Raw genomic sequence first — 27997 nt, 5'->3', positions numbered from 1 at the left:
TTCCCCACCGCCAGTCCAACATCGAAGCACAAGCGAGAGGCTGCGTTTCCCCAGCGTGCGCAGGTAAATGTGCTAAATACACCGGGACTGCGCGACCAGCGGTTTTGTCCCCGGTTTTTGGACGAGGCACGTCACTTCCCAGGGAAGTCCGAAAGCTCCCCAGTCCGGGCACCGGGGCGCAGTGGGAGGAGGCCGTCGTAGGATGAGCCGGGGTCTCTGCCAAGGCGGCGGGGCAGCGTTTGAGCCGCCGCGGGCGCACACGGACGCGACAGTCGTGCGGTTTTCACTTCCGTGGACGGTCGCCGAAAAGTTACCGCGCGATCAAATCTGCCGCCGACAGCGAGAAGCAACCGCTGGAGCGATGCGCACAACCACTCTGACCCGCCACGAGGCCGACTTTGTTTGAAAGATGGTTCGGAGATAGCCTGAACTTTCTTTTCTTTTCTTTTCTTTTCCTTTCCGGAGAGTTAACTTTTCTACGCAGCAGGGAGACTCACGGGGACAGACTCAGGGGGAGCAGAGGAGCCCGGAGCATGCAGCTTGTGGAAACGAACTCAGGGTGATCCCAGCCTGGACTCCCTGCCTTTGTTTTTCCTCTCTGGTCCGGGTCGGGGAGGAGATGAGCGCTCGGGATGGGACTGTGCCTCGGTACCGAAGTTACAGAGGAGGAGAAGAAGGCGAGGACACACAGTGCCAAGATAGACAGAGACCTGTATGAGTACGCCAAACGGGAGATGAATGTGGTCAAAATACTCTTACTAGGTGAGACTGACAATCCTGATATAAACTCACCTGATAGGAGTTTATTCCTATTTTGTTTTGCACCGCAGAGTCTGTGCATGTGTACCACCCGTGAAGGCCCCCGGGCTCTAAACTGTACCATCAGTTTTGGTTTGGGAGACAGACTCACAAGTCCTCATCAGGAACCCCTGTTTAATTTTCCCCAGTGCAGATTCAGTGATAAAGTCCCACCACATATGGATAGATGGCAGTTTAATATGTTACATCTCTGAAACCCCGGTTTTAACTACTATTTACAACCTCCGGCAGGTGCAGCAGAGAGCGGTAAAAGCACGTTGGTCAAACAGATGAAGATCATCCACAGTAATGGATTCACCAAACAAGAGCTAACCAGCTTCAAGGTTGGAAACACAGACAGACACACACACACACACTTGATCAGACTACAGTCTGCTTCACCCTGCCTGTGTTTTTCTTTTTCCTTTTTTTTCTTTTCTTAAATCAGGTGTCAGTCTATTTGCATACAAAGGGGTTCGGTGTTGTGGTTTCCAGCAGATCAGAGTTGGATGACAATCACATTTCTCTCTTATCTTTGAAATGGAGTAGTATAAAAATAACAAATGCTTTAAATGGACCAATATGACACATGTTTAGGTTTGGGTTATTGTCATAGTTTAGTTTCAGGTAGGAACCTGATTCCATTAGGAGAAGTCAAGAGGTCAGTCTATGCTGCAGGCATGGTGATGCATTATCAAACGAAAAGTGAGATGAGATAAACGAGTGTGATGGAGATGAACAGGAGATGAGATGGAAAACGAGGCAATGTTCAGTTCCTGTGGGGGACTGAGATTTCTCATGATACCCAGGGTCAGATTCAAGGTGGTATGCAGTGGTTTGGCTCGCGTCTGCTCTTCCTTCTCTGTGTGTGTTGTGAGCGGCTGAAAGCCAAATTCCTCCGTTCTACTAGGGGTTGGGGTGGGGAGAATGGGAACGGTTCAACACACACACATAGTCACACACGCACACACAGTTTCACCCCCCTCAGCTTGTTTTTGCTGAGGGCTTATCTTCCTCCACATCCCCCTCCTTTAACCCTCCTACCATAATTTTACTCTTACTCTTTCCCCTTTACTATTCTGTATCTTTTCCTCTTTTTCCCTCCCTGCCTCCTCCTTAATAATGAGTATGTGGTGACAGACAGAGTCTTTCTCTGTCCCCATCATGCTTCAGATACCTGCTCCGTCTCCCTGCAGTAACGGCCCTGTCAGACTGGGGGAACTTCCTAAATCCAGATCAGATGGCGGAGTTTGAACCCACCCATACACAATTCACACTGTTTAGTTTGTGAAAGAGACTAGAAAACTGAAGACAGGCTCCAAAGTGAAGCTTCTGGGGTTCATACTGAACCAAAAAATGACTCCAACAATATTCATAAAAGAACTATATTTGCATAGAGGGTTGGTTTTTGTGTGTGCTCATCCTATGTCCATCAGATAATATCTACTATCTGGAAATATGCAAAGTACTGCCAAACTGCCCTTTGGTGGTTGCTCATTGGCCAGGATTATGCACACTTACACTGATATGACATATGAAGGTTCCAGTTGTTTGTACAGGCAGCTGGGATGTTTGAATGCATTCCTACATATTAAAGACGCCTCAGCTCCTTCTCTGGACCCCTCTCCCCTTCTGCTGCCTCTCATTTCTCAAAACAGTCACCTTGTCTGAGGTTCACTCCTCGCAAAACAAGCATCATACTTGCTTTTGTTGGACTGTGCGTGGTGAAAGAAAGATGACCCCTCAGCAGGTCAATTTGGGCTTTATCAGAATTGAGTAGGACTATGTACTGAACCGCAATTCTCTTTGGTATCGAAGACTGTCATTTACCAAAAGTTGGCATGGAATGTCTGGTGTTGTTCATAAACACCTTATCATTTTCTTCAGATAGTTCCTGGTTTAAATCAAATGTTTGACAGTTTTAGACTGTATTTTAGTTAGGCAAACTTCTTGTACACCTGGTTGTTCAGAAAGCATTCAATAGCTTTGATTTCCTTGGTTAAATTAAAATTGGGGGGTTGTAACAAACAAGTAAGTTATTAATAAAAGTATTGTTTTGATATAAGTACTGAAACAATACTGCCACTAGCATCAAAACAGAGTCTACAGTCATGCTAGCGGTTCTATGAGGCTGTTCTAAATGAGCTAAATGCTAACGTCAACACACTAACGTGCACAGTGACAATGCTAACATGATGATGCATAGCACGTATACCCTGGTCACCATCTTATGCTTTGTTCACGCAATGTCAAAAGAATGGGAAGAACAGGAAAGACGCATCTTATTCCGTCTAACACTGGAGTTTCAGGTGTTATTACAGGGTCATTAGCCCTAGTGCTAACCTTTAATTCAAATCAGATAAACAGCCTAAATTAGCTTCTTTTTTGTGTTATGTATTTGTAGCAGTTTGTTATCAAGTGAAACCAGATACAAACAGCTTCTAAAAAATTAGATGAATGGATTGTGTTAGTTTTATTAGTGGATTTTATTTTGATGTAACTGCAAACGATGGTTTACACCGATCAGCCACAACATTGAAACCGGTTAGAGGTTTTAATGTTGAGGCTGAACGGTGTATTTGCAGCCCTTTTGCCAACAGTTTGTTGTCATGTTATTCTTTTCATAAGTGGGAGATATCGTTGCTTTCAAAAATTCCCGATATCTCAGACTCAGAATTACAAGTTGGAGACTGACATGAACGTTTTTTTCCAATTGGCTGCTCCTAACTATGGTTTAAACAATATGACGCAGCATTTGTCCAGCTTGTTAGCATGCTAACATTGGCTCATTTACACTAAACACAAACTACAGCTGAGGCTGATGGGAATGTCATTAGTCTTGTAGGTATTTAGTCTTGAACCAAAGTATTGGACAAATTAAAATTTTGACTCGATGATAGTGCTAGATTAAGTCAGGGGATCACCAGAGTTATTCTAATTCATCCACTGGGGAACATGAATTTTTGAACCAAATTTCATGGCAGTTCATCCAATGGTTGTCGAGATATTTCGGTCTGGGCGAAAGTGGTGGGCCGACCGATGGCCACATCAGCATTTCCAGCTGTACAGTAATGCTGTTAGCATGGCTAAAATTTTGAAATGATACGCAAGTAACACAAGTTATTTCCTGCAACACTTTAATACAGTTACATCCAGAAGAATAACATAACAAAGTAGAAAAAAAAGAAGAATGAATAACTAGATATTGTAATGCATCTGCTGGGAACAGAACCTGGTCTTTGCAGCTTTAAACATGATAGATTCCAAAGCATTCCCTGTATAGTATTTATACAGCTCTGTAGTCGGTATACAAAGAGCATGCACACATGCAGTAACACATGTTTAATTCCAGTAGTCAGATCTCTTTTGTTGTCCCTGCTGTCAGTTGGGTTTGCCTTTGTTCTTAGGTGACGCCCTTATTTTCAAATGGAAAAATGAGACTAACCCACAAACCTGCCCTCCCATGACCATCCTAACCTCCCACAGCAAGCACAGACACACCCTCCCCTGCACACACACACTTACACACATCAGGCCTGTGTGCATATCTTTTCACACGTTTGTTTGTGTTTATCTCTGACATCCTACCTGCTATCTTGAATAAGTGTCTGTGTGTTCACCAGTGCCATAGTAAAGATCTCAACCCTGCCTCAGACTGGACAGGTTATCCCTGCTCCACGCTATGCGTTCTCTCAAATGTCCCTCGAAGGCACAGTGAGAAAACCCCATCTCTTTATTCCTCTGTCTGGCTTTTTGTGGCCCTGCCAGCAGGTTTGTATTGCATCAGTACCATGACAGGACCTGCTTGGGAGGAATAAGGGGAGGAAACGTAGGAAGGGGGCTCCTCTTTGTCTCATCCCTCCTTTATTTGCAGCCCCAGGCCGTGGTGTTGTTTTTACTGTGAATAGGCTGATGGGCTAGGATTTTTCCTTTCATGCTCTTCCAATACACACAACTCTCTGTCAACAAAAGTGATGCTTTGTGTGTGTGTCTTTGTGTCTGTGCGCATGTTGGCATGGCAATGGTTAACATTTATGAACAGAATTCATATTTTTCAGCCAGGAATGTCTCTGTTGATTCAGGTGCTTGTATGAGTATTTGTCTCAAAGATAAGTTTCTTAAAAAATTCAATAAATCTGGGAGACTTTAGTTTGGGAAACCGACAGAGCTTAAAACCTACAGCCACACTCATGCATACTTAGTTATACATTGTTAACAGTCTGTGGTTAATGATTAAATATCAGGCCTTCACCGGTTCAGCTGCATTCTTTGTTGTTGTGTTTTTGTAGCAAATGCTCCAACGCAAGACAACTGCTAACGGCTGTTAGTTTTTTGAGTTCAGGGAGCCGATCCAAGCATCAAGCTGGACAGCAAGCAACAGAACAATAGTTCAGTCTATCTGGATGGATTTAGAGATTACACCGTTGTAATGAGAGTTGTAATATCTCTGCTGACGCACAGTGTACCACAAAGTTCCCACAATACTTTAAACTGTGGTGGTGATGGTGTTGGGATTATTAGCAGCCAGCAGGAAACAAAGGTTAGAAAGGTGCGAGAGATTCCTGTCTGTTTGACTTCCTTGTAAAATGATGACAACCTATACATGCTTACCAATACACACACACACACACACACACACACACACACACATGCGCGCACGCACAATGTGAAAACACGGTATCTTTTTTCTCCATACCTATCCAGAGAGGTGACATATAGCTGATAGCAGATTCAGATTACCATACAGTGACAGACCGGCAGCCCCAGGCTTGTGTGTGTGTGTGTGTGTGTGTGTGTGTGCGTGTGTGTGTGTGCGTGTGTGTGTGTGTGTGTTGGTATGTATTGCTTAGTAAAAAAAAAAAAAAAAAAGTTGGAGCCATATGCTGATACAGACTTGTTAGTCAGTTACTCCAAAAAGTCAAGGTTTCCTGCACATACCGTTGTCTCTTCGAGAAATAGGTGCAAAGACTTTGTCTACACATACGGTATAAAGTGTCTGATGTTGTTCAGCCATGACCTCCACCCTCCCTCTCTGTCTCTCACCTTGAGTCAGAGAGCGAGGAACTGTGAAACAATTGATAAGGAAGACAAACGTGGAGGGAGGGAGGGAAGGAAGGAAGAAGAATGAATTAGCTGAAAACAGAGACGAGGGTACAAACACTGGATCAGTCACATTATCTGTGCCTTGTGGAAAGCAGGGGAAGAGAGATGATGGGGGCAGAAATTGGTGAACAATGCTTATAAAGCTCTGTTTTTGTTGAGATTGGCAAAAAGTTGTTGTTTTAACCCCTGGGTAATTTTTGGGATCGTAATTTGTGATGTTGTGTAATTGTATTTCATCATTTTGACTTTGAGAAAACTTTTTTGGACTGAGACATGTTGTAAGTTCACTTTGTACAAAAGCCTTTTTTAAAATATGTATATATATTTTTTTTTGGCATTGTTGCCCTTCCTTTGAACTGACAGTGCAGAGAGAGACAGGAAATCTGGGGAGAGAGAGAGCTACAGTTATGTGCAGCCTACATAAGCCTTTCTAAAGTAGCCTCAAAATTGTACACTCTAAAAGATTCAGAATTCAGCAGACTGAACTCCAGCAAACAAACTTGGTTACAACAACTCAACCCCTGACCAAGACAAACTGTGGCCCTTGACGCTTGACGAATGTGTTCAACATTTTCAGATCCAGTTGTTTGAATATTTAACCCTGCAGGATTTAAAATCCTCACATTTACATCAGCTAGCTATCCTCCTCTTGCCTGCCTCAGTAATGCGGTAATGTGCAAAGAAACATTGCAGTGTTTCTTTGCACATTACCGCCACCAAACGTCGGTCGGCGGAACATGGGAAAGCGTCGCCCAGGTTGTGTACCGCATTGCCTGTGTGCTCGTACGTGTACATGTCTGTCCTCATACAAACAGCGACCCTCTCATTAAAACACTGCTCCATTGCACCACTATAGTCAAAAACCCCACAAGGTACCTTGTCAGCCGAGCAGTCCTTCCCCCTAGTGGTCAAAAATCATTTACATTTAAGAAGCTATTGCAACAATTGATATTAGGAACTTGTGGGAAGTGAAATCATCAGTGCCCTCATACTGGCAAAACAATGAACTGAATGCGGTTCAGTCATTGAGAACTATGCTCATTTAGAAGTTAAACATTATTAACAGAGCATGTTTGAGGCCAATTAAGTTTTCAGTGGGAGAAACTAACTTGACTTTTTTATAAAAGTATGAAGGAGAGAGAGTTTTTCTTCTTCAGCAGTGTCTTACTTCTGCTCATAGAGTTGCACCTTTCATACTTGAAATCGTCTCTGTCATAAATAATGCCAGTCTGAGTTTTTCCATTGAGTGCAGGATTTCAAACCAAATGTCCGATTTTCAGAGATCTTTTTGATCATAAGACATAGAAACTGCACTGTAGAGATCCAGTATTTATTGTTCTTAAGACAATAAGAATGTGTTATTATTTTACAACACATTTAGAGAGAGATGAAATTGCATATCTGAGGGGACGGCAGTGATGGCTAGGCAGGGGACACAAATACACAAAGCAGCTTATTTCTGACACAAATCAATGCAGCGCTGTCAACAAAGGTTCTCCTAAAAGAGACTAATTTGTCCCTAATGCCTTGGTGTCAGCAGCCCTGAGCCCAGTTCTGCTCATAAGATCACCTCACATGTCACCTCACACACTTATCTCCCCTCACACATTTCACTAGGAGAGCAACACATCTCAATTTGGACACCGAAACACACACAGAGAGAAGAGCGACCAGACTGTGATAGAATCGTGATGGAATGTGAAGCTTATCTGTAGCTGGCAGCAGAGTGACGGAGAACACACACACACACACACACACACACACACACACACACTCACACTCACACTCACACTCACACTCACACTCACACCCCAAATCTCTGTAGGAGTTACTCTGCTCAGTCACTTAAGGCTCCAGGTTTCTGAACACTAAGACAGACTTATGAGTTTAATTAATGTGATAAACACTGTATTTTTACTCGCTTTCACTCCCGTAAGTCTCGATAGCTGATCGCTAGGCTTTGGTAGATACAAACACACACAATTTGCTGCACATAAATGTATATACATGTGCTTAAATTAAGGCATATTAGTATTCAAATCATTTGTGTTGATCTCCACATTAAAATAACCATAAAAGCTTAAGTCACAAAGTCGGACAATTCTAGTTTTGATTCAACAATAAGTCCAATATCAAAAAAGGGTCATGTTGATAAACGTCATTCACCTTAAAGCTGCACTAATCAATATTTTTATGTTAACAGTAGATCAAATAACTATGTGAAAGGTGTTGCTCATAGTGAGAAACTAACAGAGAATTACCAACCGACACTGCAGTTCCCCTCACCTCTACTGAGCATTTTAGTGTTTTCAAGCTCATTGTTTTGGCTTTACAGGCCGCAACTTCAATGTTTTAGTCCAGTCTCACCCCTGTCATCAGCGTTGTTACCAGTGGCAGGTAGATGTTTTAATGAAGAGGCTCAGATAAATCTACTGTACGCCACACGTCCTGCACCAACTGACAAAATTAATTAATAGCTGAGCATTTGGCAGCTAAAGAGCCAGATATTTTTCTTTGGTGGAGACCAAAACAGAGCTAAAAGGAGAGTGGATATCTAATTTACATTTGTCAGTTGCTCTTTGTCTATTGGATACAAAAATAGGAACCTGTAAACTGTTTGCTAACACATTTTTGCCATATCAATTTTATGAGGTGATAACATGTCAATGTTGTGTTTAGAGTTATCATGTTATATGAAACATGTCCATCAAACCTTCCAGAAAGCCACTAATTTCCATTAATCTCAGTACAGGATTAAAATAAACTGAAATCACTGCCTTACTCGAGTCTTCTGCACCCACTCAAGAGAGAGTCCGGCACATGTAAAACAACCGTGTCATTTTGGCACTTGTATGGCACTTGTATGGATTAAACAAATGAAATATAATGTGTGTATTGGTGAGCTTTAGTGGAGCTGGTTGCCAGATTTTGTTACCTTTTGGACAATCTTCGGCCAATCTTTTCTCAATTCCCTTAATTTCCTCCTCTAACTCTCAACAACAAAAGGGAAGTGTCAAACCTTTCCTTTAAGTCCAAATTTTTAAGGACCCTTCTGAAAAGTCTTCCTTGCTTTTCCTGTCATGTGCTTCTCTTAGGTAGGAGAAACAATCATCTGAAACGCCGCAATCCATACTTTTGTGAACATGCAGTCATAAGACAAACTGAAGTAAACCCTTAGGCAACACAACAATGTCCAACACAAACAGAAAAGTGTAAGGTTTCTGTGAATCTTTATAATACTATTACTTTGACCAGACTGTATAGTGTATAACAGATTTTAGGTACCAGGTTTTTTTTTAGGCTTTTTTTTTTGGTCCCTTTGATATGGCTGTTCATGAAAGTGACCTCTGAACCTTGTCCTTTGGCAGCCTGCAGTGCTGGATAACCTCCTGACCTCCATGAAGTTTGTCCTCCATGGCATGGGCGTCCTCCGGATCAACCTGGCTAACAGCAGGAACAAGGTTGTCCATCTGCATGTGTCCATGTCTACTCTTTGTCCCCATTTCTCAAAATCTGTCTCTGTCATGTCTACTTTTCTCTTTCTCATCCTGCTCCTCCTCTGTTCACATTTAGCCTGGTATGTGCTTTTTAATGCTAGTTTTCCTGCACTGCACCCGGATCGCCACTAGAGAGAAGCATCTGAGCACTGCAGCCACATCTGCTTCATCTGGCACCACACACACACACACTCACACACAACTCACACACACACACTCACACACTCACACACACACACACACTCACACTCAATCATGCAGCAACAGTTTGTTTGCAAAAACGAGAGCATAAAGTTAGATGAAAGGTGGGTGGTTTGATTATGATGTTCAATTTGATTTGAACTTCATTGTCAAAGTTATCAGATCTCATACACTGTCCACCCACTCGGCACATCCTGCTGGGAGATGATGACCAAAGTATTTCCTCTACTAAATGTCAGCAGAGTGTGTATTTGTGTGTTTTCACATGTCTTTGTGTGCGTATCCATTCATTTGTGTCTCTATACTGATTACCAAGTCTAGAGAGCAGAGACGGACTCATAAACTTTTCCATCTGGCCTCCACTCATCCCTGATCATCCATCCGCATTTCTGTCTCCATCTCTTCTCACAGGTCCACGCCCATTCTGTCCTGTCGTGTGGGCGGTGTTTTGATGAAGAACAGGTGCTGTTTCCTTTCCTGAGCCACGCCCTGTCCTGTCTGTGGACCGACCAGGGGGTGAGGGCCGCGACAGCCCGGGGATACGAGTATGAGCTTAATGACTCGGCGCTTTAGTGAGTACTCCTCCAGCAAACACTCACGCTGGGCTGAAGGGATGCAGGGGTCTAATTAGCTGGATTTAGCAGCTGATGCTCGGCCGTGTGCTCGCTGTCACTGGGAATCAGAGTCTGTACAGTGGAAAGGACAGAGGGAGGGAGACAGACCACAATAAAGTGTCATTATGTGTACCTTCATGGCTATTAAATACATCTGTATAACATCTTTAAAATAAATGCATGTTTGTTTTGTATTGGTTTTGGTTTTGTGCATATAAAAGCAAAGCAAAGCCACACAAGAAAATGCTCAAACTTAGAGGCATGAATAAATGTGATTACAGAAAATGCATAAAATGTGCATATTTAAGAAGAGGCCAAACGTCTGCAGGCACAGTAATTAAAGTAAAGAAGTGAGGTTGAAGATGAAGACTGAAAATAAGACACGAGTCTAGAGGGGATTGCGTGTGTGATGCAGAACTAAGACAGAGCTGGGACCCACCAGGAGGCTGTCTGTTCTCATCCTCTACCCCAGCAAGAGGCCTCGGCTCTGGGGTTATCTACACCGACAGGCCACCTGGTTCCCACTGAGAACGACCGTACATCACCATCACCCTCCGCTCTCTTCAGGCACACACACATACATGCTTGTTCTTCTATAGTTGCGAGGACCCTTCTTGACATAATGCATTCTCTAGACTCTTACTTAACCTTAAAGGGAATTCTGCTCTAGTTCAAATTGTTTGTTGTAGTTTGGCCATCGTTCTTATCCGTAACAACAAGATTGTATTGGCCAAGTTAGTTGCAGAGATCTGGGGACATGGTAACATAACTAAAAAGAGGTCAGATGGGGCAAGAGCACAAATGGTCAGATGATCAGACAAGTTTTCAACAAACCCCCAGGTTAGTCAAACTTATCTCGAAGTTTATTGGGTCAAATTAAGTTATTTTACTTATCTTCCATCGTATCATTGTAAGAACATACAGTTTCAGGTGTGCTGACTTTTGGTTTTTCTGCAAAATAAAGTTGTGTTAAAAAAACCAACAAGATACCCAAGTTGAAATAAACTGGAAATTTTCTTTAAACTAATTATAACCTTAAACTAAAACCAAGTCTTAAAGCTTCTCTAATCAATATTTATATATTAAAAATGGATCAAATGACTAGGTGTAATGTCAAAGAGGTTGCCCATAGTGATGAAACCACAGAGAATTATCTCCCAACTCTACAGCTCCCTTCAACCTTTATCGCGCGTGTTAGTGTGAGTTTGTTGTTTTAGGTTTTCTACCCTGCAAACTTCACTCTCATCAATCTTGTTCCCAGCAGCGGCAGGAGGCAGCTGTTTGTAGGAAAAAAAGCTTTAAAAATTGTGGCACATAAACAGAGCTGGCACCTAGCTGGTGAACATGGTTGAGCATTTAGCAGCTGAAGAGCCTGATGTTTCCCTCAGGAGTTAGTGGAGACTAAAAACACAGCTAAAGCGAGAGTGAACGTTTGACTTATATTTGTCAGGTGGCCACAAAGATGAGTCCAAATGAAGTATAATCATTGTCACTGTTCAGTTTCCAGTTTGTTCTGCTGCCCTCAAGTGCCCAAAAATCAATAAATACATCCTTTTGAAGAACTGACGACTGGTCAAAATGCACTACCTTGAAAAATGACCCCTCTCTCTAAAACTCTAAGTGGTCCTCACAAACATAGAAGTACAAAGACACACACACACACACATGTTGTCTGCACTGTCCAGCGTCTGGCAGGCAGTGTGTCTTTTAAGCAGCAGGATGTGTTTTGCTGTCGAAGAAACTGATTCAGGATGACTAGTTGAGAATGTCACAGGCAGTTCAGGTAGGTGGAGATGTCACTGAGTGTGTGTGTGTGTGTGTGTGTGTGTGTGTGTGTGTGTGTGTGTGTGTGTGTGTGTGTGTGTGTGTGTGTGTGTGTCTTTAGAGAAAGAGCACATCTCACTGTGCACACACACATGATACAGTTGATTAAACTAGCTGTGTTAATAGCTAATCTGTGTTTGAAAGCGTAGCCTCAGTGTGTTGTTATGGTAAATCACAGTGTGAATATTCATTGCGATGAGCCGCTGCGCCCCCTGGGGCTCCAGTCTTATCACTGCACACCCTGCCCGCCACCTGGCACGAGCCAGGAGCAACGAGCCTGTATGAGCCTACACATCCATAACTGATACCTGATTTTGTTCTCTTTTGATGTCAAGTTTGTCCGCGGGTTATGAAAATTTCCTTCCCTCTCCCTTTCTCTCTCTGCCTCCCCCTCTTCTTCCTCGTTTCATAGTTTCTTTGAGAACATGGCCCGCATCACGTCTCCAGACTACGTGCCCACAGAGACCGACGTTCTACGAGTGCGACTGAGGACAACAGGTGTGATAGAGACCCAGTTTAAAGTCAACCCCCTCATTTTCAGGTAGACACCTTTTACTTTGCTTTCTATTAAGACCTAATGCTGCCCAATGAGGGCCCTTGCAACCACTGACCGACTCCCGCCGTCACGTCTGCACTCGATTTCTCCGGCAGCGGCTGTCGTACCAAACTTACTTTACTTCCTTCGCTGTGACATTCTTATCTCTGTCTGCAGCCATGTGAGATGGAGATGGGCGGCCTCGTTCGATACGTCAATATGGCACCTATCAGGCGGCTTTACACCCATCTACTGACCGCACACACGCATACAATAGCATCAGTGGCTTGGTCTTATCAGTGGAGAAGCAGAGGGCAGGTATCTGAGCTCAGGAGGCTGATGTCAGATGACCATATTCATCTCTGATCAATGAGCCAGTCTCGCATAAGACTACCTACTTTATCATCTTCCAATGGCTGAACTCATTGCCTGCCACTGGTGTTCGTGACAGGGTGAAAGTTATTAATGAACTTTCTCTGCAGAGCAAACCAACATCAAAGAATGTTTAAAATAACAGCCGTTGCTGGTATTACTGATGTTGTACTAGGTTAATTTTGTTGCTTGAATGTTTTTTACACCAGCGGGTCTTTGGTTGAATTTTGACAACCTAACAGCTATGGTGCTGGTGCAAGTATTTTCGATACTGGTACCAACAGCATCTGAGGTTTGGTCCTAATAATTAAACAATACTTCATTTCGATGAGTGAAAAACAAAATAACCAAATTTTTTTAAATGCATCACTGTTTAATGTTGTCTTGTCACATTTTACAAGAACTTAAAAAGAAATATTGAAAAAAAACTAAAAAAGGGAAATTTTCTGAAGAAAATGTCTGTTCTTGCTGCTGAAATTTTGTAGTTAAATCACTCAAAAGTTTAACCTGTAGTGTGGCAGTGTCAGTCACAATACAAATACTGAAGTGTTTAAAGTAATTAAGGTGTTAAACTAGGTTGAAGCTTCAGTTTAGGTGTAAGCACTGAATGGAAGTGAAAGCGTATGTGATCCATTGAGCTGGAAGTGTCAGTTGAAGTGGTTAAACTGAAAGAAAATGTAAGTTAAAGTGTGGGCCATATTGTTGTATTGTGTACTGAAACCAGTTGGGAGTAAACTGTGTACGAACAATGGACAATGGAAGCTGTTGAAAAAGTTTTTTTTTTTCCCTTTAAATTCAAAGTGGAAATGCTGCTGTTATGAGCATGAAATACAACAGAAAATAAACATAAAATTACAGCATAAAGTTTGGCGATATCTGATCAGAGAATAAGTAAGCCAGACTCTGCCTGGACATTCACTGCCAACTTTGGTACTTGACAGTTTTCATTAACTGCTGGTCAGTGGATGCTAGAATAAAATGTTCAGCCATTTCAAACATCAGTTGTTAGTGGCAGATTTTGAAAATATGACTTTTGAAAAACTGTCCCAGTGTCAGTTCCTTCAAATAAAAGGCTCTATAAAGGTATTGAAAATGGGAAATAAAGGATATTATTAACTGAAGAAGAAAACTGGGTACATGAAGAATTAACTAAGCGAAGTGAAGGTATTTATTACATTGATATAGCAAGACTAAGAGACTACGACCACGTGAGCAGCGTTCACCTCCTAAGTTCAGCTTGTTAGCGTGCTAACATTTGCTAATAAGCACAAAGCAGGAAGCACAGCAGAGGCTGATGGGGATGTCATTAGTTTTGCAGATATTTATTCAGAAAACAAAGTATTTAACAAGCGAAATTTTTTTGCCTGATGATGGCGCTAGCTGAAAAGTCAGGGCATGGTCCAGTTCCCATTAATATCTATTTAAAAATTTAAGCCAATCCACCCAGGATGTGTAGAGGTATTTCAGTGGATATAGGAAAAAAGGATTTTCATAGGTTTTTATAGAAATGGATAAAAGTGATTCTATCAGGCAGCAGCATGACCTTTTTCAACAAATGCTCAAGATTTTAATCTATGCCAGTAATTTCTATATTGAACTCTGAAACTTTGTGGTCTGTAGAAGAGGAAATCAAGAGGTTGGTTTTTAGAGAGCTGGCTCATAACAGCAGCATAAAGGAATGTGGATGATTTTCCACAGTTTGGTTTTATTGGAAGGGTAATAAGCCATGGAGGGCTAACAGGGATACAGTACATTTAATCCCCTTTTTTCTGTAAATGGGTGTGTGTTAGTGTCTGTCGACAGCATTGCTGTCATCATATCCAAGAAAATCAGATTACTTTGTCCCTTGGTTAGTAATATCTACCTGAGAAGCACCTCCTCCCTCATCCTACTGCAATATCAACCTGTCTTCATCCCTGCTCAACATTACATCCCAGTTGAAGTTATAATAATAAAACACATTACCGCTTCAGCTTTTCATAAGATCTCTGTTTAGCATATAAACATCGTAGAGAGAGCCAGTTTGTCAGCAGATGACTTCAGTATGGGGCATTTGTGTCACATCTAAATGCTTCCTGTATCTCTCTGGATGCCGCTGACTTGTGTGTGTTTTTGCGTTAAATGTCACATACTTATTTTACTCGGTTTGACAGGAGTATTTCACACTAGGAAAAGTTTCACAAGCAAAAAAAAAATAACAAAAAGGGCTTTGATCGTAACCGTATCTGTTTTCCTGTGCAGATAAAAGCTGCTTTTTCCTCGGAGTCCTACTGTTTGCGTCACCGTTGAGTCACTCAGAAGCTGGTTGTTTTTTGCTTTTTTTTTTTTTATCTATTTGTGTGTATATTTTTTTGCCTGTGAAACATTGTGATGGTGACCTGGTGGTGACGGTGTCAGATCCGAGCGGGGGGAGCAGAGTCCCAGGTGGTGCTGCAGGACGGAGCCCAGACTCCCCGCCCTCACACACCCTCTCTCTTATCTGCCTGAATTCTTGAGGAGATAAATAATTGGATTTAGTTAATTGACACACAGCACCGTGTGTGTGTGTGTGTGTGTGTGTGTGTGTGTGTATTTTTGTTCATGCCTGTGACGTGAAAGGACAAGCCCTTTGAGTTGATGAAGAGCTTAGCATATGTTGATGTAATTATTTCGAACTTAGCAACAAAAAGGGGATTTTGAGAAGTAGATGGTTTGTGTTTTTGTCAAGACTGTTTCTCACAGAGAGAAAAAAGACAGCAGGTACACAGCACGTTTCTCGATTCAGACATAAGCAGTATGTAGTATGACAGAGCTAATAAAGGGACAAATTATTGTCTTTCATTATAAGTAGATACACTGCATTTTTATTTTTTTATTTTTTTGGAGACTCTTTGTTCTTAAAATGTTCCTTTTCAACACGTGAGTTAGTTTCACTTTTATTCCAGCAGAGTTTTTAGAAAGCAGCAGAGACTGCAGAGTTAACATGTTAATGGAGGTCGCTGCTCCAGTTTGGTCTCATTTTGTAAATATGGAGGCTGCACTTGTAGCTAACACGGTATGAAACTGCCTTCCCTCAGTTCTCGCTTGTCGGTTGATGCTCAGGGTTTCTCATCTGTGCCAGAAATGAAATGAAACGACTCTCGCTCTTCCGATATCGCTGCAGAATGTGTTTGCTTTGCTGAACCTGCAAATTTCATGTCATGAATTAAAGTGTGTTAAACATGCAGGCCTTTTGCTTTCAGCGGTCTATGATTCATACCATGCATCCATAATGCTCTCAGTTCAATTCTGGCAGGGACCCTTGTTGCATGTCATCATACACAGCCCAACTCCCCCACTGCTCTCGTCTCTCTCTTTAGACTATCTTCCTGTCACGTCAAAGCAAAAATGCCATAAATATAAACTCTAAAAAGAAATCCAGGCTCATGTTAGCAACATACTCCATTTACAGCCCTTATTCTTAAACATGCAGGTATTTCAAAAAACAGCCTTGTCTCAAATTTTGTGAAACCAACTTTGGAAAAGCTTTATTTCATGGGAATGTAATTTCCTCACGATTTCCTTATAGTTTCCACTACATTTCCTTAAAAGGCCAATTCTATGTTATTTGGTATTAATTACAGGCAATTCATTAATTTACTGCTGAAGTAACCTAGATAGCAATTTAGTGAGTGCACAATAAGCCAGGTGAAGAGGCAAAAATGTTGAATTTGTCTACATGCAAGCATACAATTCAACATAAACGGGGAAGAAAGTTTCCAATAAAAATGAATAATGAATGAATATTAACATTGGTTTAAATGGAGCTTTTGTTTAATGACATTCGTGTATTTCCTAGCATTTCTATCAATATACGTAATTCTTTTCCAGGGAACTTATTGGAAATTATAAGAAAATTACAGACCTGCAAAAACAAATGTTAACCTAAATTTCAGAGGAATTGTAATTGTACAAAGTCTTTCCACCGGAGAGCGCTGACAGGTTTATTTTTCAGTTGTACAATGTATCTTCGTTACAATTTCCTAATGACAGACCTTAAAGGATCCCATTCAAAATTGTTTATGCATTGTGTTCATGTTAAAATTGAATATTAGAAATATCATTATTGAATTTTTAGCCTCTAAAGAAAATTAATTGGTAAGCTATCAGCCTAAAAAATCCAATATTAGTCAGGCTAAGCATAAAAATCACCAAACTTGGACTTACATCGTGTCTGATCAATTGCATTCCCTTGTCTTCTCTTATTGCAAGACAAAACATGGGAGAAAACCAAGGATTGTGAGGAATATGTCATGTAGAAGTAAAAACATAGTAAAATATGAAAACATTAACATTGTACACGACTTTCCCAGTGTTTCAATTCAAACTTAAGTTCCCTCTGTGTGTCGAAGGTACTGATTAATAAATGTCACCAAAGGTTCATTTAATGTTAACTAATTCACATCAAATACCACCTATGGACAAACATAACGATCCCACACAGTATGACGGTGTGATATCAGTCTTGAGTCTTGTCTGCCTTGATCCTGGTGCACAACAAAGACGACTGTGGGCCTCCACCCACACTCGCTCATCTGCGTTTGGATCAGGAGGGGGAGGACGAGGGAGAACTCAACAAATTGGGCCTCATGCATGCTCTTCTGGAAATGTAAACAAAGTTTTTACCAAATGATATTAAAAAACACACATGTCCAGTATTGCTCTGCTTGTTACTATGACCATGCCAGCTACCAATTCGCTGGTCGTCCCAAAACACATTTGATTGGCCTAAATTTCTGAATAACCCTCCCCCCCTCGAGTTCAAGATGGCACAGTTGTCATGTAACAAAAGATAACTTACGAAAACACAGGGCCAAAGGGTTAGAACATGATTTTTAACATTTTCTTTTTTTTCTCCTAAATTTGACTGTGTCTTTAATACTGGTAAGTTACGACGTTGAAGGTGTAACAATTAATTGTTCTTTAATAGAAAGCCAAGGTTTTAAAGGAATCATTTGACATTTTGGGAAATGGGCGTATTCGTTCTTGCCAAGAGTTGAAATGAACGATACGTCTCATGTCTGTACAAAAAGTAAAGATGGGAAATGATTTGCTAAGTTTAGCATAAAGATGAGAAATAGTTACACTGCATAACAGCCTGTATAACCACAAATAATTGTTTTTACATTTCCGTTTGTGTACAAATTAAATGAATGAGATGCGACAGCTTTAGGGGGATGTTTTTAACTTTGGACAGAGCCAGGCCAGATGTTTTCCCCGTTTCCATTCTTGGTGTTAAGCTAAGCTAACTGCCTTTTGGCTCTAGCTCCATATTTAACAGGCAGCTATGAGAGTACAATCAATCTCCTCTCGTAGCTTAAGGAAAGACAGCATATATGCGTAGTTCCAAAAATGTCTAACTATTCTCACAGGATTGTTGAGGTGTAGCACAGGACGTTGTGTGCCAAGTGTTCTGTTGACAGTGATCATATTTCTTTTCATGTTTGCCATCTCATTTGCTTTGTGCATGTGTATGTTAAGTGCGTGGGACAGTAAAGTAGACAAGCTGTAAAATCCCACTGAAGACGTGGGTCTGACTGATCACCACTTGTCATTCTCTGCTGGAAAGACTGCTACTGAGTTTTTATAATTGTGAGGAGGAGGAATCCTGTTCTGTGATCCTCAGAACACATCCAAACAAAAACCGCAGTGTGGAGCACAGACTCTTAGATGCCGAGGCCCTTGTTACCCCTTGTGAAAAAAAATGTTATTTTATGCCAGTCTTTATTGTATTCATTCTTTAAAAAGGAACAAATGCAGTCCATTACTAGACACAGGCAAAATCTCACCCCCTGAATCATTGATAAATTAACAACACTCCAGGTTGAATTATCTCTTTATTCAAACACTTAATCAGCAGTGCAATGGAGTTGTCATCCTGCCTCCGTGTGTGTGTGTGTGTGTGTGCGTAAGAGCATACAGTCTCGCAGCTTTACACCAAGACACAATCCTAGTTTGCATACAGACGTCCTGTTTGACCTGTGACCTCTCCGTGTAATAAGGATCCGGGTCTTTTCCTGCATCATTAACATCAACTGCTCTGATAATTACAACGACAACGCTGCAGATGAGGGTGAAACGTCACGGTGCAAGAACAGCTGGTGTGGAGGAGGGAGACGACGAAAAGCATGATGTAAGCGGAAGACGAGGTGTGGCGTATAAAAGAAAGTGTTCTTTATACAGATGAGGTCGAAGTTTGGAGCGTGTTTGCTCTCTGCATAGAGAACAGTTAGCTTAATCAGCTAGACTGTATACTTAATACAGTATATGCACCATAAACAGACTGTAGACCAGTCCTCCTTCATCAGACCCTTCATCAGACCAATGAGTTGTGTCAACACTGTCAGAAACAACATTATTTAAAAGAAACAGCTGATCGTTTTAGCTTTTTATTATTTTAAAGAGAATTAAGTCATTAAGTTGTGTCTTAAACTTTTAGTCGTCATGTGTTTACAAACCAAAGTGGTCACTGTGTATCCATGTTTGTGTGTCTGTGCGTGCACTTGCAAAGCAGGCAGCACACCTTTTCCTATTCAGAGTGTGTGTTATTAGAGTGATGTTGTGCATGTATGCTTGTCAGTAGGTTTGTGTAGTGAAGCAATAGCTTCACTTAACATGTTCTGTGCCCGGCTTCCATTTCCACGGAAAATTTCCACTGGAAATCTTATCTCATCTTTATGTTGCGCTGACGCCGCTGTTTGTTTCCCTCCGTGTGTGTCTGCGTTTCCACATTTTCATTTCTCCTCTCAATAAAGAGCTGCAATACGTCGATGGATGCTCAAATGGAACATTGGGAGATGGCGCATCTGGCTTTGGAAATAGGTGAAGTGGGACGGACTGATCTGTGTCTCTCTCTCTCTGTTTCTCTGCTCTTATTGCTGTTGTGTTTCCTCTCTCGTCCTGTTGGAGAATATTGACCTTTGTGCTGCCGTGTTGTGATTGTTTTGGGGAAAATTGAAAAAAGGGGAACCCGGTCTGCAGAGACGTGTGACACGCTCCTCTTTGTTTGTGTGTGTGAGTGAGTGTAAATCGCATATTTGAGGAATATCTGACCTTATCCAAGACCAATACAAATGTCATTGATTAGAGTTATCCCTCAGTACTACAGTAGGCTATACCATCAGTATGGAAGGTCATGAACACACAGAAAAGCACAACCTTACATTTTTCCACTGGAAATTGAATCCTGATTAAAGGACATGTCAGTCACAATGAGATGTCATTTCACATACTTACACTCAACACACACACACACACACACACACACACACACACATTCACAACTTAAGTTAAGTGCTGCCTTTGCTGTCTGATAAATAATAAGTAAACAGACTTCCTCCCCTCATTAGTATACTAACACACAGGGGAAGATTTCATTTTACAATTTTACATCATCTAGCCAACAGCAGAGTTCTGGATTATCATATTGTTATGTTCATAGTAATAATGTAATGTTAATGTTCTTGCCTCCCAAATCAGGCAGTAGAAAACCTCTCTAGTGTCTTGTAAGCTCCGTAGCAAAGAAATTAATATTTAAGAGCATGTGAACAAAATGACTTGTGCTTCCAGAAATGACTTCTGTCTGATACTCAACATCTGAACAAGTATCTTCTCTGTGTTGTGAGACTTGCTGCTCCTGTGTGTGTGTGTGTGTGTGTGTGTGTGTGTGTGTGTGTGTGTGTGTGTGTGTGTGTGTGTGTGTGTGTGTGTTTGTGTCAGCGCTCATGCTCTGTTTACTCTCTTGAATGTCCCTGATTGGAGTGTGTTGGCCATTTAAATCAGGGCCACCTGTGCCCAGTATCACAGTGTGGATCCCTATTATTCCCCTACACGTGTGGTGTTACTGTTTGGTTTTAGTTTTCATTTTCATTTCCACATCTCATAACACATTTTCTACACATGCTCACATGAAGGATTTTTTTTCCTCTAAGATTTATTCTGTAATAATATTGCCCTTCTTCTGGGCCCGGTCTGTAGGATTTATGACAAATACGTAGACATTTGACACTTGGCATGGCAGAAAAAGCACAGATGAAAGCAGTAACATTAATGATAAGTCTTCCATTCAGTTGTACCAATAACACCTGACCATGAGCCAACTGGGCCCTGAATCAGGAACACCATATGGGATGCAGCCATTATTATTGTTCATAATTACACCAGTGGTTGTCCTACTATGATGATGGTGAGGATGTCACACTCCACATACTGCACTCATAAGTATAATAAAGGTGTGTTACAAAACAAATAGAAGAGAAATAGAGAGGCCGATCACAGTCCTGAGAAGAGGTCTTATCAGCGAAATAAGTGAAAACACCTGAGTGGGTGGGCTTTACACACACGACGCCCTTTATATGTTGAGGGCTGGGGCCCTTAGATCACAGACAGGTTTGGACAAGTGTGGTCAGTTGTACTTGCGGCCACATCCCGCTGTAGCCTGGTACTATAATGCCCTGCTACATCGCTGCTGCAAAGGGTGCGGAAAATGCATGTTGTCACCACGGACTGGGGTTTAGTTCCTCTTCACCCTGCTCAAACACAGCTCTTTATCAGTTGCCTCAAAATAACGCCTACAATATGAACAATTTGCATTGAAATTCAGTACCAGGATTTCAAACACACACTTTTTTTTTTTTTTGTCCCAACATGGCGGTGTTGCTTATCCCAAGGTGTGTGTACACTGTGTCTGTATGTAACAAATAAGACAAATTCTAGCCTTCATGGTTCCAAACTGTAACGCTTCAGAATATCCAATCTACAATTGGCACTTGGTCATTATTCTGGTTCTCTCCATCTCTCTGTGTGTAGGATGTACGATGTCGGAGGGCAGAGAACTGAGCGGAGGAAGTGGATCAGTTGTTTCGAGGATGTCAGGGCGGTGCTGTTCGTGGTGTCGCTCAGCGGTTACGACATGACCTTGGTGGAAGACCCTTCCATGGTACAGGCTGCACTCAGTCACTGCCTCACAAATGCTCATGCTCTCTAGTCAAAGTAACTAGAGACCACTTGTTACGTCTCACCCGATCAGATTATAGTTTGTCCTCATAGACCAAGTTTTAAAACTGACAAAATGTCTCCTCTGCAGCTGTCTGATGGTGTTATTGTCTTCTCCCTGCAGAATCGTCTGCAAGAGAGCATGAAGCTCTTCTCCTCCATCTGCAACAATGTCTTCTTCCGCAGCACATCCATGGTGAGAAATTCCTCCGTCACCCACTTCCTCGGCCTCAGAAGGAAACATACAAGCAGTTAAACCAATTGGATTTTAAAGTAACTTGAAGAATTAGAGATTTGCATCTTGGTAGTTTGCAGAAACCTGGTGTGCAAAGTTCCAATAAAGAGAAATCAACAGAGGACCATTCATAGAACAAAGAGATCCTTTATTCATAGATAGGCTGTTTCATCGGGGTCTTTGGCAATGAAAGAATCAGAAATATGTTGTGAAAGTGCAACAGTTATGTATATTTAACGTGCGTTTCCCTGCATGCCCTTTTTAATATCCTTCTTCCTCTTTTCACTGGTGTCTCATCTGGCTCATATTTTGTCAAACTGCATTAAAGCCGTAAGAGTTTGTTTAAAGTACCATCTAAGGCAGTGGTTCCCAACCCTCTTGGCTTGTGAGCCCTTAGAAGAGTACTCCACCAATTTAGCATTGCATTCCTCTAACATTGTCAGACAGAGGTCCAGTGAGCTCGCTTCTATCTAACTCCACACCCCCACACTTTTTTCCTTTTTATACTTGTCACCTTTAGACCCAACCGATAGACATTCTGCTTTAGTTAAATTATTCACCACTTATGCTGAGATGTAAATTGGCAAGTAGCTATAGCTTTGTTTTAAAAGTCACAAGACAAAAAGGGCGAGACGACAGGGTCCAGCCAAAGAGTTCAGTCTGACAGGTCAGCTGGTGGACGGAGCTAATGGAGGAGACACAAGCAAAGCTTCTGTGTAGCCCTCCAATTGTTCTCGGTGACACTATGATAACAAAACAACGCTAATGCCATTTCCACACGCACAGAACGCAGCCTCAGCCCTTTGTCTCTGAGTCCTCTGTCACTGGTAATTGAACAGCGAGTTGTAATTAGGGTGAGCGTCATTGTGTTTTTCCATCCCCGCTTCCGGCAAATGATCACATTTAAACAACCGTGTAACAAGCTCATTCAGTTGATTCCACTTATCTTGCATTTAAAGCCCTCTTAATATACAAGTCACTGCATGTTGACACGAGTGTCAGCTGCTGTGACCTCTGCAGCGTTTTTTTTTCTGCACTTTTCCAGAAGCCTTTCACTGTGATAACTGTCTTCAACATTTGTTATTGGCCCGTGTACAAGAAAACTTAGAGTTTCTGTTTTGATTTATTGAGATCGTGAGGATAAGTAGTTTACAGTTGGTATTTGGTCAAAGTTTCAGTTTAACACCAAAGCATCCCTTTTTAGTACATTATTCTTTTTTTTAAGCATTAAAATAAAATTATTTAAGGTTTCATAAGATCTAAATGGGCAATTAAATGTCTTTTTGTGACGTGTTTATGTGTAGGGTTGTGTGTGGGCCTGCATGTTAACATGGCTAACAGGCTCATTAAACAAAAGTGTTTAATGATACCTTTTTCAACGTGGGAGGGGAATTTGTAACGTCCACCTCAATTAACTCTTCACTGTGGCTGGTCAGCGATAATTAAACACCAAGGTGTTGCTCTGTATCCTGTTCACTGAAAATCTGCTGTACCTCATCCCTCCCTCGTTATTATCAGGGGCGTTTTTGAGTGCGTGTGTGTTTTGGGATCAAACGGGCTAGAAAATGGGGGAACTTGATTGTAGTTTTAATTGGTCGACTACAAAGCCATAAGTCTCTGTGAAATGCGCCGGCAGCTGAGCGGAAGTTGAGTTTAGAGGTAGTAACACAAAACAGCAGGAAGAGAGACATTTTTGAAAATCGTAGCTGAGTTTGTTGAGCTCTTTCTCCAGACACTACATGAGTGATTGATTGCATACTGATGCATGGAGGTCATTGATCTGCCATCATCACCCCATGCTTGTATCAACACAGGTATTGATTTTCCCGTTTTACATAAATATCTGTAAAGTGACAATAAATGTGACTAAAATGTTTGAAACTGATTTATTGGTTTCATTTTGTTTAGTTATTGCAGTGCTACAGATGAGAGTTACCAAATCAAATCAGCATTTTCTTTTTCTCATTATCTCTAGGATTGATTTTCTTTTTGCACTGGAGAGTAGGCCTTTGATTTGTGATGAGCTTCTTGTGCTCACAGCTGATTGTTTGGTTTTGTGTGTGTGTGTGTGTGTGTGTGTGTGTGTGTGTGTGTGTGTGTGTGTGTTCTTATTACAGATTTTATTCATGAACAAGATAGACCTTTTTCAAGACAAGATTTTACACTCTGGACGACATCTAAGGTTATATCTGCCACAGTTTAAAGGTAGGACTGATGTTAGTGATTTACCCTGTCATGCACATATATGGACTTAAAAGACACCAAGAAATACCACTGCACATGAACAGATATTTTTACATATAAAATTACACTCAGTGGCCACTTTATTAGGTACCTGTTTTGAAACATAAACAAAGAAAAAGAAAGATTTCCTCTCATTTATCCAGGGATGTCTCTGCAAAATGTCCCAGTTAAAGATGTGAATGTTTATGACGTCCAGGAATGTTGTTAAGCTAAAATATCTTGCCGTTATTGAATTTGAAAAATTAATTATTCAAGGCAAAAAAAACACAAACTGTATCCAGAGGTAGGACCAATTTGCACACTTTAGGGGCTTTAAACACACAGACAGACTGATAATTAGTCTCCCATACAGGCCTACACACACACTGACACACACTGTTATTTTTTGAGGGGTTTTTTGTATGCGCTCCACTCAACATTTCACTCCCCACGTCTCAGTGGGCTCAACAGGGGCTGCGTCCTCTCTGCTCTCATGCAAATGTCAATATAAATGCTAAAACTCTCGGGATTGGGGTCAGCCAGCAGAGCAAGCGTCCATTTCACACTGACCCTCAGATATGATGAATGGTCTAATATAGTGGCTCCGACCGTTTTTTGTTTGATGTGCCCCCACAGCCCCATCAGAAGAGCTCATGTGCCCCTTCACCAACACCAGCCCGTGACACGCCAAATCAGTTCATTTGAATTCATCGTAAACTGGATGTTATATGATTTGTATTATTCTGTTCTATTCTATTTTGACTTCTCTGCTCGCTTGGTAAAGGTGGTGAAAAGTAACTAAGTATATTTACTTAAGTGATATACTAAAGTACTGTTTTAAGGTGCTTGTACTTCAGTGGAGTATTTCCATGTTATGCAGCTTTATACTTCATTTTCACCACATTGCAAAGAGACATAATGTACTTTTTACTTCACTACATTAAACTACTAAAAAACAATGATAACTTTATGTCTGTGAAGATTCTCAGTCATCCAGGACATGGTCTTCTGTAAGTGCTATGCAAAGGCAACTGGACTTGCTTGAAGTTCTTGACATTTGGCCTCTCATCTGAAATGCTTCTTCTAGCATAGTGTCTTCTAGTATAGTTATAGCAAGTATAGCGGAAACCCACAAACACAGATCAATACCTACTGTTTGACTCTCACCACCCACTGGAGCAAAAACTGGGGGTGATCAGAACCCTACACCATCGGGCTCAGAATGTTCCCACAAGGTCAGAGGGGAAAGAGAAGGAACATGAACACCTCAAGGAAGTACTTAGAACTTGTGGGTAGCCCAACTTGGCCTTCGTCAAAACCACAAGAAGAGGCAGAACAGAAAGAGAAGAAAACTGCGATTAAACCAAACAGCATTGTCATTCCCTACGTTTCTGGATTATCTGAAAAACTCAGGAGGATCCTCTACAAACATAACGTCCCCGTGCATTTCAAGCCCAGTAACACTGAGGCAAAAATTTGTCAACCCTAAGGGCAAAATACCCAGGCGCAGGCTGAACAATGTAGTTTACGCAGTCCAATGCAGCGAGGGATGCACAGACCTGTACACTCGGGAAGCTAAACAACCTCTTCATAAGCACATGGCACAACAGAGGAGAGCCAGTTCCTCAGGTCAGGACTCAGCAGTCCACCTGTCTCGATCAACCGTCACTAAACAGAGGAGGTGGTCTGAGACACCACCTGTCAGCCACCTACAATGCAGTTCTAAGTTCACTCCCCAGACAGCTGAACTCCCATCCACGGCAGGACTCATGTGACCTCAACGATTCACATGATGGCAGGGTGGGTCAGCAACTCACTTGTCACCCTAACGTCCCTCAAGGTGTCAGCACCCATCCACACCTTGACCCATGTGACCTCTATAACTCTCAAGTGTTGCTGATCAGGATAAATACCTAGAACTCCCCACTTTAACTGAAGAAGCTTTTTGGATGAGAGGTGAAACGTCTTCAAGAACTTCAAGCAAGTCCAGTTGTCTTCGCATAGCATTTACAGAAATGATAACTTTATTGAATACATTGTTCAAGTGACTTCTTACCAAAAAAAAATCAGTCCAGTTAATGTCCACAGATCACAACTGTCCAAATTATTCAGTGTTTCACAAAAAAACAAAGACTGGAGAAAATGTCAGGAAAAAAAATGTTTTTTTCAGTGTTCTGGAGGAGGCAGGTATTTCACTGTAAAGTCAGATTCTTCCTTCTTCTCTCTTCCAGGTGCAGACTGCGATGTGGATTCGGCCGCCCGCTTCATCGCCGCCACCTTTGTTTCGCTCAACGCCATGCCCAGCAAACTCATCTACCATCACTTCACCACGGCGACCGACACCTCCAACATCCAGGTCGTCTTCCAGGTGGTAATGGACACAATAATCAAAGAGAACCTGGAGGCAGTGTCACTCCTGTAACTGCCAGCGGAGGTCCGGGCCACCACAAACTGAGACGTCATTTGGACATTCAGCCCTGTCGGTCTTTGGATGTGTAGTTTTAAAGGACTAGCATAGCAACAACAACAACAAAAAAAAAGGCATTGAACAGGAAGATCATCTCATCCAAGCATATTGTCTGTTTTCTCTCTTAAGGAGCAGCCTGGGGGCTCTGATGCTCTTTGTTGCATTTCATCCTCGGTGATGCTGGATTTCATTTAGCTTTGAAAAATGTATTGAAACACTTTGAAGGAGGAGGACCACTTGGCCAATCCTTCGTTGTGGGGTTAAGTCCTGAAATGTCGACTTTTGAAACCTCGTGTTGAGAGTAATGGGCATTTATATTTTTGTACTGTACTATGAAATCAGAATATGAACAGTGACGTTTCATTTTCTGAAGACCTGATCTAGATGTGCCCTTTATTTCCCTGTCTCCTCCTGTGTGAGTGTGTGTGTGGGCAGGACACAGAGGGGGTGAGGATTTACTGTTTGTCCGTTACTTCCTTGGCAAAGGGGTTCACTCATGCATACCATCGTGTGTTTTCCGCTCATTCATCACTGTGTCTCCGCTCTGCACATCTTGTGCGTCACACCCACCTAATGAGGCTGTGATCATTGTAAAAGCACCCTAGTTTGTGTTTACCCCTCCTTAGCTGAAATCATCCACACGCTTTCATTTTAATCTGTGCCTTCACTTGTTCCCCTGACTCTTACCAGTCGGCGATGATGCTGGGAAACTTTATACCGGAAATGGGAAAAGTGTATGTGAAGAAATATCCCTGGAGCCTCTGACTTGTGTTTAATTTCCTTACTTTCCCCTCTCATGATGATGATTATTGTTGCAATATCGACACACACACACACACACACACACTCCAATCCCCGATTAGTCAAGCAGGATGATGCCTCCTCCATGTGATTTGTGTGACATTAACTCTACTGGGGTCTGACCGTTTTGAAGGCTCCCCTGAGCAAGTGACTGTGCTATCACACCAGCTCCTCTCTTGCTCCAGTAATAAACAAGATATGGAAATCACTGATATGGATACTGAAGGTGAAAGAGAGGTGGAAAACACTCCCAAGTGCCTTATTATGAAATGCTTTTTCGTTTGTGTAATAAAGATGCTTCATACATGTATGAAA

The 27997-nt window shown here is 41.8% G+C and overlaps 1 protein-coding gene across 2 annotated transcripts; it reads left to right on the top strand.

Moving 5' to 3' along the window:
* Nucleotides 1-40: 40 nt before the first annotated feature.
* On the top strand, nucleotides 41-27997 carry gnav1 (guanine nucleotide binding protein (G protein) alpha v1). 2 transcript variants are annotated; one of them, XM_040145935.1, is made up of 9 exons: nucleotides 41-762; nucleotides 1051-1142; nucleotides 9270-9362; nucleotides 10011-10171; nucleotides 12450-12578; nucleotides 21771-21900; nucleotides 22081-22152; nucleotides 24309-24396; nucleotides 25051-25353. In XM_040145935.1, the coding sequence occupies exons 1-9, from the start codon at nucleotides 633-635 to the stop codon at nucleotides 25095-25097; spliced, it is 942 nt and encodes a 313-aa protein (XP_040001869.1). In that variant the 5' UTR covers nucleotides 41-632; the 3' UTR covers nucleotides 25098-25353. The 2 variants fall into 2 exon arrangements, with proteins under 2 accessions (XP_040001869.1, XP_040001868.1); XM_040145934.1 differs by lacking the exon at nucleotides 25051-25353 and adding an exon at nucleotides 26646-27997 and having other exon boundaries at nucleotides 44-762.

The sequence above is a fragment of the Xiphias gladius genome, chromosome 15 (genome assembly GCF_016859285.1).
Source record: "Xiphias gladius isolate SHS-SW01 ecotype Sanya breed wild chromosome 15, ASM1685928v1, whole genome shotgun sequence".
NCBI classification, from domain to species: Eukaryota; Metazoa; Chordata; class Actinopteri; order Istiophoriformes; family Xiphiidae; genus Xiphias; species Xiphias gladius.
Note: the sequence above shows the minus strand (reverse complement) of the source record. Positions and strands in the feature narration are given on the sequence as shown.

Excerpts from the sequence above, each read along its gene's own strand:
- gnav1 (XM_040145934.1), top strand. The coding sequence starts at position 633 with ATGGGACTGTGCCTCGGTACCGAAGTTACAGAGGAGGAGAAGAAGGCG. Across the intron at positions 1,143-9,269 it reads AAGAGCTAACCAGCTTCAAG|CCTGCAGTGCTGGATAACCT; the intron begins GTTGGAAACACA and ends GTCCTTTGGCAG. Across the intron at positions 22,153-24,308 it reads TCTTCCGCAGCACATCCATG|ATTTTATTCATGAACAAGAT; the intron begins GTGAGAAATTCC and ends TTCTTATTACAG.